At 49.3% G+C, this 13,997-nt stretch overlaps 1 protein-coding gene across 3 annotated transcripts in view; it reads right to left on the bottom strand.

Annotated features, from left to right (window-relative positions):
- Nucleotides 1–245: 245 nt before the first annotated feature.
- Nucleotides 246–13,997, bottom strand: part of Sipa1l2 (signal induced proliferation associated 1 like 2) — a 151,363-nt gene continuing 137,611 nt past the window's right edge. For 2 of the 3 annotated variants that reach the window (XM_085843514.1, XM_029480755.2), the window contains 4 exons: nucleotides 5,051–5,104; nucleotides 4,440–4,563; nucleotides 3,736–3,817; nucleotides 246–1,464 (listed from right to left, as the gene is read on the bottom strand). In XM_085843514.1, the coding sequence (XP_085699640.1) occupies nucleotides 1,318–1,464; nucleotides 3,736–3,817; nucleotides 4,440–4,563; nucleotides 5,051–5,104 (407 nt within the window). In that variant the 3' untranslated portion in view covers nucleotides 246–1,317. The remainder of the gene's footprint in view (nucleotides 1,465–3,735; nucleotides 3,818–4,439; nucleotides 4,564–5,050; nucleotides 5,105–13,997) is intronic. The other variant, XM_085843515.1, reaches the window with a different exon arrangement.

Below are 13,997 nucleotides of genomic sequence, written 5' to 3'. Positions count from 1 at the left end.
TCTGCTTATACAATGGGAAACACCGGAGCCTTCTGAGGACAGACACGCTCGGGGTCAAGGGGACCTGAAGCTGAGAGAGTCGTGTATGTGACATGTAGTAGTGAATCCCTAGCCCTCTGAACCAGCAGGAGGCTAAGAGGTGGCTAGACAGTTCTGAACATGGACCAGGGTCCGAAATGAGCCCACAGGGATGACCGACATGTCACAGTCCACACAGACAGGCAATACTGCTTCTGATGTTGACTTCTTTTGAACATTTATTAAAAAAGCAAAATGTATGTTCATCTCAAATATAACAGTTAAAAATGGAGAAGCAATACAAACAACGTGTTAGCCAGCAGCATCCGATCCTCAGCTCGACCACCTGCTTCAGTCAGGTCCAGGTGAGCTCAGTCACTGCCTGCCTGCCTCCCGCCTTACAGCTAGCGCAGGTGAAACAAAAATCATATAAAATTAACAAGTTAGGGTTAAATAAGCTTAAATAAGAGTGTTAAATACAAGACACTTTATCAGAGGTTCTGTACAAAGATAAACAGATCTGGTGTTGGACACAGGATCCTGCTGGCACTCAGCATCGGGGGCTCTATCGGGGAGGGTAGACTGACTGACTGACTGCAGCAGAGCAATACAAGAAAGCAAACTACGCGCGCGGGAGTGACTACCGACAGGTCCAGCCGTTCACAAGGCATATGCATCTCTTTTAAAAAAAATTCAGAACACTGTTAATATTCAGGCACCGTTTGTTCCTGCAAATAAATACGTCTCTACAGCAACAGCGTTCATGCTAGTGTTAACTTCAGGGCCTGTCTCTGACAGAGCTCTGCAGACCGCCTACTGCGCGCCCTTCTTATTGCTATGATAATGCAGCTGTGGAAATAAAACTACTGTACATCCAAAAAATAGAGCACCTTTAACATTAAAGTACATGTCTGATTCTCTGCCTCCATAGTTATTTTACAACCCTACAGTCCTGCCATAGTACACTGGCTTAGCATCTCTGCAGGTCACCTGCTTAGGTTCTCTCCCCACAGGAAGCCGAGACCTGAGCATCGTCAGGGAAACCACTCGGCTACAGGCTATGTCAGCATCCACCAGCAGTTACATTCATCTCCTGCTGCAGCTATGCGGGAGTCCAGGCCCCTGACCTGCCTGCTGGGGTGAGTAAAGACACAGACAGACAGTGAGACATCTACCTACAGGTGATGGAAAGCACATGTAAAAACTGCATTGCTGACTTGGAAGGGACCACGGGTAGGCAGGGTGGCAGGCAGGCAGGCCAACCAGCCCGTGGTCCCTCGGTGAGGAGCAGCAAGCTGATCAGGCCTTCTTGTCAATGGTGCTAAAAAACCACTCTGTGAACTTGCGCAGCTGGGCTGTGGCCGTCTGTGACTCTTCCTGCAGCCGCATGTTGTCCTGCCTCAGGTGCTGGACCTCAGCCTGCAGCACCGCCTTGTCCTGCTTCTCCTGTGTGGACCGGAGACAGATGGTGTTAGAGGGCAGCTGGCCACCTGCCCCCCTGAGCTGCATGAGGGCCCCTGGGTTTTGCTGCTCACAGACCCTGGAGTCACTCTAGCCTCCTGGCTCCCTCTGTTCCTAAGAAGGAGCAGAGCCACTGTGCAGGAAGGCTATCAATCAGAAGCTTTACTGCTCCATGCCACCTGGAAGAGAGGCAGCTAGGTTGGCAGAACCCTCCTGATTTTCAGGCTGTCTCCAGATGCCTTCTTCTCTGCCTGAGACTGGCACCAGTGTGGCAGCTGCGATGCTAATTCTGGGACAATTGCTCGGCCTCACGCCATCCTTCTGGTGCTGGTGGAGCCCCACACTGGCCTTCAAAGTTAGCCTCTCAAGACTACACACTAGGACTTTCCAAGTAACTGCTTTAGGCGCTTCTACCATGAGAACTACATGACAAGCTTCAGCTCTCCAGAGCTGAGGGGCAGAACAGTCATAACAGTCACTGTTCCTGCTGTGCTACTCAGCGGGTGAGCAGCTGAACTACTGGGAGCTCCTCACCTCCTCAGGGTGTCTACTTCCATCCTTCAACAGCCTACGGTTCATCCCCTAACTCTTTACCCTGTCCATGTGCCCTGTCTCTAAGAACTCCTCACCACTAATGGACAACTCTAGAGCCCGGTTCCTCTTCTCTCTCCAACCCACAGCGCACTACACTTCAGCACTGATGCCACAGCACCTTCTAGAGCAGTGTCACATGTTTTACTTTCTGACTCACTTCAGAGGAAGTTTCCTGGTGCCCACCCCTCCACTGTCTTCTAAGCCCACCTGGATGATCACCTCCCACCCCCAGCTATTCCTGTTGCCAGGTCTTCTTTGCCAAGTGCTCCTGCAAGGAAGGAGCTGTGCTGGTGTATACCTGCTCAGGCAGCTCACACTGTTTCCTGATGGACTCAACAGGGAGTGCATCACATCACCCCTGATGTCCTCACACCCCAGGGGGCCTCGTATCTCAATTGCTCTCTTGATTTCTTATCTAGACCAAGTTAGTTAAACTCAACTGCCTCAGTGTCCTCATCTGCGAAGGAGATAAAGAGGTGAGCTGTGTCTGCTTGCCTGGGGCTCTGCTGGGTTAGAACAAAGTCCCAGGGCCAGGGAAACTTCCTAGCTCAGGCAGACTTGGGTAGGAGGTCCCTGGAGCTGGCTCATGCATGTGTATGGAGCAGGCATACACACACACACACACACACACACACACACACACTGCTCTATCAGGATCACCTTAACATGAAGTGGAGGCAAAGCCTTGTGGGCAGCTCAGCTAAATAGGCCCTGGAAGTTTCCCCTGTCCTTGACCTTAGCTCTAGCTCCTTAGCTGGTGGTGGGAGACAGTGACCATCAGAGGAAAGTGTGTCAACACATGAGTGTGCATGTATACACAGACCCACATGTGTTTAACAAACAGCAAAAGCTGTTCCATCCTAGGTCCTGCAGAGTAGATAAGAACTTTACTCTTGTGTAATTAATTCGCTTCACTAGTTCCTTCTAGCTTGGACCAACCCTATCCACTTTTTTTTTTTTTTTTTTGGTTTTTCGAGACAGGGTTTCTCTGTGTAGCCCTGACTGTCCTGGAACTCACTCTGTAGACCAGGCTGGCCTCGAACTCAGAAATCCGCCTGCCTCTGCCTCCCGAGTGCTGGGATTAAAGGCGTGTGCCACCATACCCAGCAAACCGTATCCACTTTTACACTACCTATAATTCCTCATCTCCCACAGCCAAACCAAGCCGACACCCCAGGAGGCTTCTGGGGCTCTCTGTGACTCACACTCCACTCTGCCTCCAAGGGCAGCAAAGACACCCAGCACAGTAGGGGCACTGCAGCATCTTGTTCCTCTGGGGAGAAACTGGCACATGAGTATGCACAAGGTGGGAGAGCTGACTGACTGACTGACTGACTGGGCTCTTGGAGATCTTGTCTTTGGGGAGTAACATGCTCCTTTGGGTTGACTTACATGTGGCTGTTGCAAGCAACAACACAGAATCTTACTCTATGTGGAGACTCCAGTTTACAAGGCACAGACACCCTCAGGCGTGTGTACAGGACTCTATGTACCCTCAGGGAAAACCCCACCCCAGCTGCCAGTGAGAAGATGAGAGGAAACTGAGGGAACCTCCTTGGATCCAGGTCTGCTTAGGGTTCTCATCTAACTATCTGCAGGAATTAAAGGGGGCTGGCTGTGGGGAAAGCTTTGTTCTGTCTGTGGACTCCAGCAACCACATACCTTCCGCAGGTCAGTCTGCAGTTGTCGGAGAATCAGCTCTAGCTGGTTAACTTTCCCAGTCAGTGTGGAGGGCGATCGCTCCCTGATAAATGGTACAATAAAGAGAATTTAAGACACCTAAGGTTAGGACATTGCTTGTGTTCATGTTAGTAAACTTTTCACTGAAAATTATATGTGTAAGTTGATGATTTGAGACAAGTTCATAGCTACCACCATGAACTGAGAACCGGTAAGACACTAAAGCTGCTAAGAAAACAAAAAACCAGGCTCATTTAAATGGAGAAGAGGTAGGCCAGAGGTAAGTCCTGGGAGCCACATGTAGACATGATTTTCCTAACTTGCTTTTGTCCTGAAGACAGAACCAGGTTCACCAGCAAGTTACCCATGACTCAGTTCACGGAGCTCATGCATCATGAGTGGGGGTGCATCCCTCATATATTGTCAACTGTAGGCAGGGTCTGGGAAGAACTGTGTGCCCTAGGCAGGTCCTACAGCACGAGTGGCCTGGCTGGCCAAGACTGGATGATGAGGGTCAGTGCCTGGTGCTTTTATAGAAGTTAGGCAGCTGACTGTCTATGCAGTATGATGGTCACTTAGACAAGTGTTATCATTTCTAGTATCTGAGTCAGTCCCACTGCCAGACTCTCTCCAGCCTGGCCCGGGGTCCCTAAGCGTTGGGACAGTGGGAGGGAGGGTCTACATACCCAGGTGTATCCATGAACTCTTTGCCACTGGTGGGATCTACACACAAGGACAGCTCTGGGGCCCCTTCTAGTTCTTGTCCATGCTGGAGGTCGGTCAGGGTACAGAAGGAGGCCACCCTCTGGTCTGGAGATGAGGAGCAGAGAGAAAGGAGGTTGGTGAGAGCCACCAGTTCACGCGACTTTGTAAAGACCAATTTACTGAAAGGAATCTGCTGACCCTCCTCACTATGCCCTGTTTGAAACAAAATGGAGAAACGGAAACTCAGGCAGGCCGGTGGCAATGAAGAAGCATGAGGCTGGGTGCCCTCCACAGGGAGGGTATGGTGCATATACCACAGCTACAGAGCAAGTTGGCTTTCTTCTTTCCACACTCCGAGGAATCTAAAGCTCCTGGCTGTGTGTGGTTTAGCAAGCTGGATGACGTGGCTGGTGACAACCATGGAGATGGACCCTGCTGCAAGCTCCCATGAGCTCGAGAACATTCCCGAGACAGGACAGCCAGGGCACACGTCCCTGTGCACCCCCAACACAGTATGTGGACCACCATGCAGGCGTGCAGACGTATGGAATACAAAACAGGCTACAAAACAGCAAGAACGCGTGTCAATCACCTAGGTAGGAGGCGTGGTGACAGAGAAGCCCGAGTTCTTCATCTGAGTCAAGACCTGAAATAAGATTGAGAATTCTCCTGTGAACAGGAAGCTCTCTCTGACCTTGAGGATCTCAGGGACCCTTCTAAGGCTTGAAATATGGGGTTGTGTGAGTACAGCATGCATAGAGTGCTGGTACATGTTTGAATAGGTGTGTGTTCTCTTGTCTCTGAATGTGTAAAAGACACAGCCAGGTATTAAATAGTGTCACATACCACGGTGAGGTAACATTTCATGTGTCCTACTTAGAAGTCAGGTGGTAGTGTCTGACACAATGGATCAACCACAGATGCCATCATTTCAGACTGACAGAAATGATCCATGCTTTGAATTTAAGAACAGTGGTGGTGACAGCAGCCAGCTGGGGCCTCTCACTAGAAACTGCAGGAAGCTCAGAGGTCCCAGCAATGCCAGCAGCAATAGCCACAAGCAGGTAAGACTCAGGACCTCCTACCACAAGCATTATGAACTTGGCATTCACTGTTTCCAGGAAGTTGGATTGGAAAGAAAAGGAAAAAGGAGCAGCCCAGCCACTTGGGGATGAACTCTGACCCAGAACTCAGGCTGGCCAGCAGCACTGTACAGTAGCCAGAAAGCACCTTGTGGCTACAGAGCATCGCCCTGCCCCTGGACTGAGTGCGTGTACGCATTTGCGGCTGGGAAGGGGGGCGGGGGGGGGGGGGGAATGTGATCTGCCATCGAGTACTGAGGAGGCCCTCCCTTCTCACAGGGACTGATTAATGGGGAGGAGCAGTACCCAGGCGCACTGGGAGCTCTGTCTCCTGCTGGCTGCTGTTCAGGCCTCTTAATGAGGTGACCTGCCTGTTCGGTTGATGTAGGGTCACATACTACCAGTTAATTAAAAAGGGTAGCAGTGCTGAGGCTGCCAGGAGCACATGATGGAAAGTCACTGCAGCCACACAGCGCTGAAGGCACAGAAGCTCATGGTGCCCTGGGCCCATCCAGTGACTTGTCACATCAGGGCTTGCCAACTGCACAGCCCCCCACCTAACACCTGCCACGGGCATGCAGGTCCTTTAACTGACCTTCTCTGACACTCGATGTAATCTACACATGACAGAGATCCTGTACCCACTCAGCCCAACAGGGAGCTGCATGACCCACGTAGCACTTGATCCTCAGCTGCAGGCACATGGTGCAGTAACCTGCAGTAATGAGCCATGTACTTGGACCATGACCACATCTGCAGGCTTGCTCAGCAGCTAAGGCACCAACTCTTAGAACCACACCAGTGCTCCTGACATTCTAATGATGAACAGGAGCCACGAACTCCAGGACCTGTGTGCACGTGCATGCTCATGTGTATGTAGGTGTGTGTGCAGACCAGAGGTCCACTCTGGCTATTATTATTCCTTAGGATGCTGTCAATCTTGTTTTTAAAACAGGGCCTCTCACTGGCCTGGACCACTCACTGACTGGGGTGAGCTAGCTGGCTGGAGAGACCCAAGGCTGAGAGCCTCTGCTCTCCTGGCACGGAGATTACCGTGCCTTGTGCGGCACTGATCAGAGTGACCGTGGGTGACTTTTCACATAGGTCCTCATGTTTGTGCACCTAGCCTTTACTGACTGAGCCCTCTCCCCAGCCCTTTACTGCTAGGACTTTTAAGGAAACCCCACTTTCCCTCCCTGCCTCAGTCTGACCCACAGCCAGAATCTTCTACTTGGCTTTGATCCTGTTCATGAGGCCACATCCTGTTACACCTGGGTTTAAGTGACCACACTATTCATACATTATCAGAAATGCATGTGACACACTGCTTACAGGATACCGCAGCCCGGCCACAAAGAGCACTGTGGTTCCCTATTATCATCACAGGGCTGATGAAAGTACAGGCAGCACCTGGGGAGAGGGTCCCAAAGCTCGGCAGATTCCAAAGGCAGTTTCTAAGGGAGCTGTGTTGCTCCTGAACCATTGGAAAGTAGAAGCATTATTAAGACAATGACTCTATATAAACACATCTCAAGCAGCAAACGATAAATTGGGCACCACATGGTGGACGGCTAAAGGATCTTGCCGTGTTAGGCAAATCTACAGTTCTGTTGAGGAACTCTGACAGGCAAAGGGCATTATCACATTCCACACCAAACAGAATGGGAAATAATAAACTCAAGCTTGAATGGGACCCAGCCAGGTCTTAAAGGACTTCACTGGCCCAGGCTGACAGCATTAGCACCCAGATCACCCTCTCCTAGACCAAGGACATGGCTCCATTCTGACACTGTGCCTTTCGGGTTACAATCTGGTCACTTATCTACTGATTCATTTTAACTGTGCTATATTATTTTATGTTGAATAACTGGCTATCATTCAGTTCTTAGGAGTGAAATTTCAGGTTTGGGGAGGGGATGTGGGACATTTTTCTGGTCTGGCTATGAACTGTCACCGTGCTTGAATGAGAAGATGGGTTGTTTTATAATCCACAGAGCGACACTGGCTTCCAGTGTCCTTTGTGGCTTCCTGGAGCAGCAGCAGCATTCCCCACAGCGAGCAGGCCAGCTTAGTGACTGGGTGTATTCTTCATCTTTTGCACAGTTAGTTACCGTGTGTCTTTTTCAGTGTGCCACACGCACACACCCCAGTTGTTTAGCACAGAGGTGGCATCTTCTGATGCTCATTTTCCCACTGGACACACCCTGGCTTTCACTACCACGTTCATTATAAGCCTTTCTCCACAGTTCACATGTCCCTTTTAAAACTTACTCTTTCAGGTTCATGAAATGTTTAATACTTACAGATGTTTTTACCTGGCCATTTTATATTTCATGTTTTCCCATTATTCTGTAATTCAAGCTTCCAAATGGTGATATTGATTATTATTCACTTTTATAAAGTTGACTTTTCTAGTTTCTAAATCTAAATGGTGTATATAAATTGCATTCTCATTTAGTGTTAAATACATTCTGATGCTTATATTCTTTATTTTTTTCAAAAGGACTTATTCTATTTTTGAATCATTATTATGCTATTTTAATTATTATTGATTTATAATAGGTTTCTTGTTGAATACTGTTCATCTTTTTTTAAATGGGTGCAATTAAGTTCTTAGCATATCTTTAGATAGCTGTATTGAAACTGCACTTATCTCAAATTAATTCAAAAAGGACTGTCATTTTTACCACAGAGGATTCTATCCATTCCTGTCCTTGTCTATATTAAGACTCTACAGTTAACAGTGGCTCCATTTTCTCACTGTGATTCTGAGGATGGCTTGATTTACAAAGAACACATAGCTGGATCTAGCTGATTGGCTTAAGCTGTCCTTCATGGCTGCTCCAGTGACTGTCTATAGGATCTGAGTCAACCAGACCTTCCTCTGCTGTGTGAACATGCCACCCCACCATGAGGTATTGGCATCAGCCCCAGCCTTGTATCTGACTGTCCTTGTGTCCCGAATGACCCACAAGGATGGCTGGTATCACAGCCTGGGACGTCTCAGATCAGACAACAAGCCCTCACAGAACTGCCGTTATCATTCCATCACATACAACAAAGTGCCACGACCCCAATGGGTGCAGAGTTCGGCCAGGGTACAGCTTATTCCAGACATGCACAAGAGTGGGGTCTTCTGGATGAGCTGGACACAGCCAAGCTCCATGCGTGCACCCTGTTGGCCTATGAAGCAGGAGAACCAACCACGCGGCTGAGCTGGAGGGCACAGAGTGCTGATGGCGGCAGCCATGCATTTCGGGATGGCTTGTTATATAAAAATAGTAGCTAAAAAAATCAGGAATACTTTGAAAAGTTGCTCATCTAGTTAATTTTCGGTTTATGTTTGTTTGTATTTTGAGACAGGGTCTCCTCTATGTAGCCTGGGGCATCCTGGAACTTGATTTTCTGAGTGCTGGGATTAAAAGCATGTGCCACCACTACATGGCAATATTAGAATCTTTAATAATTTCCATTTGATCCTACTAGGTATATAAGCATGACGGCAGTCTTAAGCCACTGGAATTCAACGCCCCCCCTTTCCACATGACACTGTTGATGTGTTAGGGACCCCAATGCAAACAGTAAAGGATGTGGGTTCAGGGGGTTCCTGTTGTGGTCTGCATGTGTGCTCTCCATAAGCTCATCGGTTTGAACATTTGATCCCACTACTAGGGAAGGTTGTAGAACCTTTAGGAGATGGAGCCTTGCTGGAAGACGAGAGTGTCTGAGGGCCCTGGGACTCTAGCACCTGGTCCTGCAACCAGCTCCTGTGGGGCAGTGACTGTGCCTAGAGACCTGGTAGAGCTGAGCGGGTTGGAAGCTGGAGAACCCAGAGAGGACGGTAGGAGCTTCACCTGCTGCCAACCAGGCCCCTGTCACATGACCACACTCCTTACATAGGACGGTGACCTATGGTCACTTAGATCGGGACAGAGTTCTCCATGCTGATGAGGTACCTAGAGACCCTGAGGGCTCAGCCAGTGAGCTTCCCTTCCCCGACACCCCTTCCTACAAAAGGTATCTAATCTCTGGTCCACCCCGAGGAGTCGGTATGCACCCATTTTCTCCGGTGAACAATCCATGAACAGTGTGGAACCAAGGACTGTCTCTCTTATCAAGAACTGCTGTGGGAAGCATGGAGGAAGCCTTTGTCTACAGAGTCGTGCCGTCTCAAGTCTCCCGCAGAAGGCCCCTCCATGCTCCCAGACAGTAGCTGCCAAGGTAAGGACAATTGCCAATGAGCTAAGCCCGAGTTTCCCATCCTCCCTGGCCCTGATCCAACTCTGTTCCCAATTCCCTGAGACCCAGCAGCGTCTGGAAGCCCAGGAGTTAAGAAACCCCTGGCCCCAGCTCCTCATCCAAGGCCTGTGGACCCCAACCCTCCCTTTCAACTCCTCTGTGTGGTTTCCAGTGGTGACTGAATGCCTTGGAGTCAGGGAACCCCAGCTTTGGCCTCCCTCCTCTTAGGCTGCGTTTTCCCACCCCCCAGCAGTGTCTTGGTGCTTCCCTCACAGAGAGAAATGCAGAGCCACACCACATCCAGGTCCTAGTCTTGTGTCCTGTGTGTGGACGTAATGGCATCAACCAGCTTCCAATGCTGTGGGCAACCACACCATGCCTTTGCGGATGGTCTGAATATGTTTGGCACAGGGAGTGGCATTATTATGAGGTGTGGCCTTGTTGGAGTAGGTATGCCACCGAGGGGGTGGGCTTTAAGACTATGGAAGCCAGTCTTCTCCTAGCAGCCTTCAGATGAAGATATAGAACTCTCAGCTCCTCCTGCACTAGGCCTGCCTGCATGCTGCCATGTTCCCACCTTTATAGTAATGGACTGAACCTCTGAACCTGTGAGCCAGCCCCAAGTCAACCTTGTCCTTTATAGGAGCTGCCTTGGTCCATGGTGTCTGTTCACAGCAATGCAAACCCTTCCGTGCACTGGGGACTATTCTCTTAGGAACTGTGAGTTGGAGTTCATGCTTCTCCCTCACATTGCTCTGTCAGGGCATCTTATTCAGCAATGAGAAAGAAACCAAGGCAGCTCCTTGTTTAACTTCTGAGGAAAACCCTGCTCATCAGCATATTCCCAACTGCATCCTGTAGACTATCTGGGAATAAGGCTACATCCTCCACAAGACTGTGTTAGGATCTCTCAAGTCTTATCTCTTATTGGAAATCGGTCCCAATTCCATTAGATATACTTTTAAGAAATTAGGATAATCACTCTTAATTACTTCACCTACTATAACTTACTATAATTAAAGCTTTTCTATTATTAACCTAGTTAAACTCTCGACTGTAACAATGAATAATCCCCATCCACTACAGCAGTTCACTATGCTTTCTCACTGCAATCTTACAGACCCAGGCTGTCTAAATGGGGCTCTCTTTTTAAGAGATTTGAAAAAGAATTCTATTACATAAGAAAGCTGCCGCTAGATTTCAGGAAAGCCTTGCACAAGGGCACCATTATTCTTTGAAACTGAAAACAACTCACTGAGCTTGGTAGTTCTGAGTGACACTTGGTTTTGGAACATTCTCGGTGGCTTTTCAGTGACCTCCACACTTTGCCCTTTGTTCTTCATCCCCTATTGTGTCTTGTAATAAATACTCAATTATGTCACCATGAAATTTATTCCTATGCAGCGGACATCCCTCAATAACTTCTTTTAGTGTCACCCAGAGAACAGGCAATGAGAAAGTGTGAAGGAATGAGGGGAGGGGTGGGGTGGGGAGAGGAGAGGCGGCACCTCGTTGTCAGTGCAAATGGAGCCAGCCTGGCAGAGGCCTCAGAACAGGGCCAGGTGCATGGCTCCCACCATTCCAAAGACAGCTCAACAAGCACTGTGTTGAGGGAGAGCCCCACCAGAAGTCAGCTAGGGCATGGGCAGAGGAGGTCATTAGCTAGGGACTTTCTGAGTTGTCATCTATAGATTGTCTGGTGACAGGTTCCCTTTAGTCTTGAAGCTAATTCCTGGCACTGGGGAACTGTGTCTGAGTTTCCTAGGGAGAGCTCTGTTTCTTGTGGTACTAGATATGGGATCCAAGCCCTGTGCTTTCTGAGTCAGGATCTCCTCCTGCTGCCCAGGCAGGCACCGAGGCTGCGCTTCACCTCCTGCTTAGGTTTTAAGTAGGGGGATGACAGGCATGGGCAAGGTATGCATTCTGCAGGGGACAGCAAGACCCCAACCATGACATGGTCTCATGACACAAGCCCAAGAGAGGCCTTACAGAACCTGTGACTTCTCCAGGGGATGGCAATCTGCTATAGCCCCAGGAGCCTCCTCTCTCATATTAACTCCATCTTGCTCTGTTTGTACCACTTGGGAACATGTCTGCCAAATGCCAGTCAGCATCCAAAGACACACTCCACTGCTCTGTCTACACAACACTCTACTGCTCTGTCTACACAGTGCACGGATGCCTTATTTGCTGCTGTATTTTAAAACGGATTTCTTTTACTTCATTCCTTCTTTAGCAAGCTCCTGGACCCGCCTATTTCAGCTCCCCACAACAAGGCTGGGTTATAGGCATGCAGTCAGTGTTTAGCTTTGATGTAGTGCTGGGATTCAAACTCAGAAAGTGCTGTTACCCACCAGACAGTCTCCCCAGCCCCTCTGCAGTCCTTAATTCTTCTCAGCCAGTTATCAGAGTAATAGATCACACATCTCCAAAGTTCAGACCTCAAGTTTCATCTCTAGTTTCTTGAATTGTCTCACTGCCTGTGGTCAGCAAGCCCAGGAACACATTCCTCTCTGGAGGGTGCTCATGGACTGGTGAGTTATCCGGTGATCTCAGTAACACACAGTTGTAATGGGGTGGTGAATCTGGTGCCTTGGCTGTACTCTTGAATAACTAACATGACAGCATCTAAGCACCCAGGCTTTAGCTCAGTGAAGATGAACATGATCTTTCTGGTGATGAATGAGGCACATCAACGGGACACACGACTGCCAGGGCGGGATTCTTGCTTTGATTTTCTAAGTAGGAATCATGTTCTGTCCATAAGTTGGTGGAAGGAAACATATTCATCCCAGATGCAGACATACCCTTGACAAACCAGAGGGAAGACCCCACTCAAGGTGGCTTGGTGAGCCAGGGAGTTTCCTAGGGTGACTTAGGGGGACCAAGCACCTGGGAGGGAGGCAGCTGCATTGCTGAAGAGCCCCATCCCACCCTTCTACTGCACATGTGCTTGTCATGAGGGAGTGCTTGTGAGTTCAACCTGGCAAGCTCTTCTGCATGTCATGGCTGCTGACCTAAGGTTTTTGACTGGAGGAATCAGTTGCACTGATGTTTCACCCCCCAAAAAAACTGTTTGCAGATGTGCTAGCTGCTACTTCTATCAACATGGTACTAAAGTCTGAATCCACCACCTTCAGCAGTTTGTAACAGGGAAATAATTAAGTATATGAACACCATTCAGACTGTTTCCTGGAGGGAGAGACTCACTAGTGGGAAGTAGGAAGGGTATGTTGACTTACAGTGTCCCCTCTCAGCGATCCTGCCTCAGAGCAACACCCCCATCCCACCCTGTAGACACGCACCCCAGAGACACGGGCATACAGAAGGACTCTTCAGCAGGCTAGGTCACAAGAGGAGAGGATAGGTTACGGTAGCAGACCTTGCCTTCTGTAACCTGACATCCCTCTGGGAGATGATCCAACCTGTTTCCCGAAGCCTGATGTCACGGTATGAGGGGCCGAAGGGGGCTGTGAACCCTAGGGCCACACACTCTGACTAGGCCGGAAGGCCAGACAGCCCTGTGAACAGTCCCAATCAATTCATCTGCTATAAAGGTGGGAGCAGAAAGAATGCTGAAGTGTCAGATTGTATGTGAGATGTCCACAAAGGCTACTGTGTCTGAGATGTCCCCTGGGCTAGTGTATAAAATGTCCCCATAGGCTAGTGTGTCTAAAATGTCCCCGCAGGCTAGTGTGTCTGAAATGTCCCTGTGGGCTAGTGTGTAAAATATCCCCATAGACTAGTGTGTCTGAGATGTCCCTGTGGGCTAGTGTGTAAAATATCCCCATAGACTAGTGTGTCTGAGATGTCCCTGTGGGCTAGTGTGTAAAATATCCCCAGACTAGTATGTCTGAGATATCCCTGTGGGCTAGTGTGTAAAATATCCCCATAGACTAGTATGTCTGAGATGTCCCTGTGGGCTAGTGTGTAAAATGTCCCAGTGGGCTAGTGTGTAATATGTTCCCATGGGCTAGTGTGTAATATGTCCTTGAGGGCTAGTGTGTTTGAGTTCTTGTCCTTAGCTGGGGATGGTGCTTTGGGAAGTTGTAGAAACTTGAGAGGCGGGTCATTATAGCCTGGCCTACTTCCTAGTCCACTGAGGTATGAACTAACACCCACTGCCCACTCCCCAGCCAAGGTCTGCCTACCACCATGCTGTCAAGGGTCCCTCTCAAACCACGAGATAAAGGAGGTTTGTCCTCTCACAAGCCATTG

This window comes from Mus caroli, unplaced genomic scaffold (genome assembly GCF_978045245.1).
Source record: "Mus caroli unplaced genomic scaffold, Mus_caroli_1 scaffold_10, whole genome shotgun sequence".
Lineage (NCBI taxonomy): Eukaryota > Metazoa > Chordata > Mammalia > Rodentia > Muridae > Mus > Mus caroli.
This window is presented reverse-complemented; position numbering and strand designations above follow the sequence as displayed.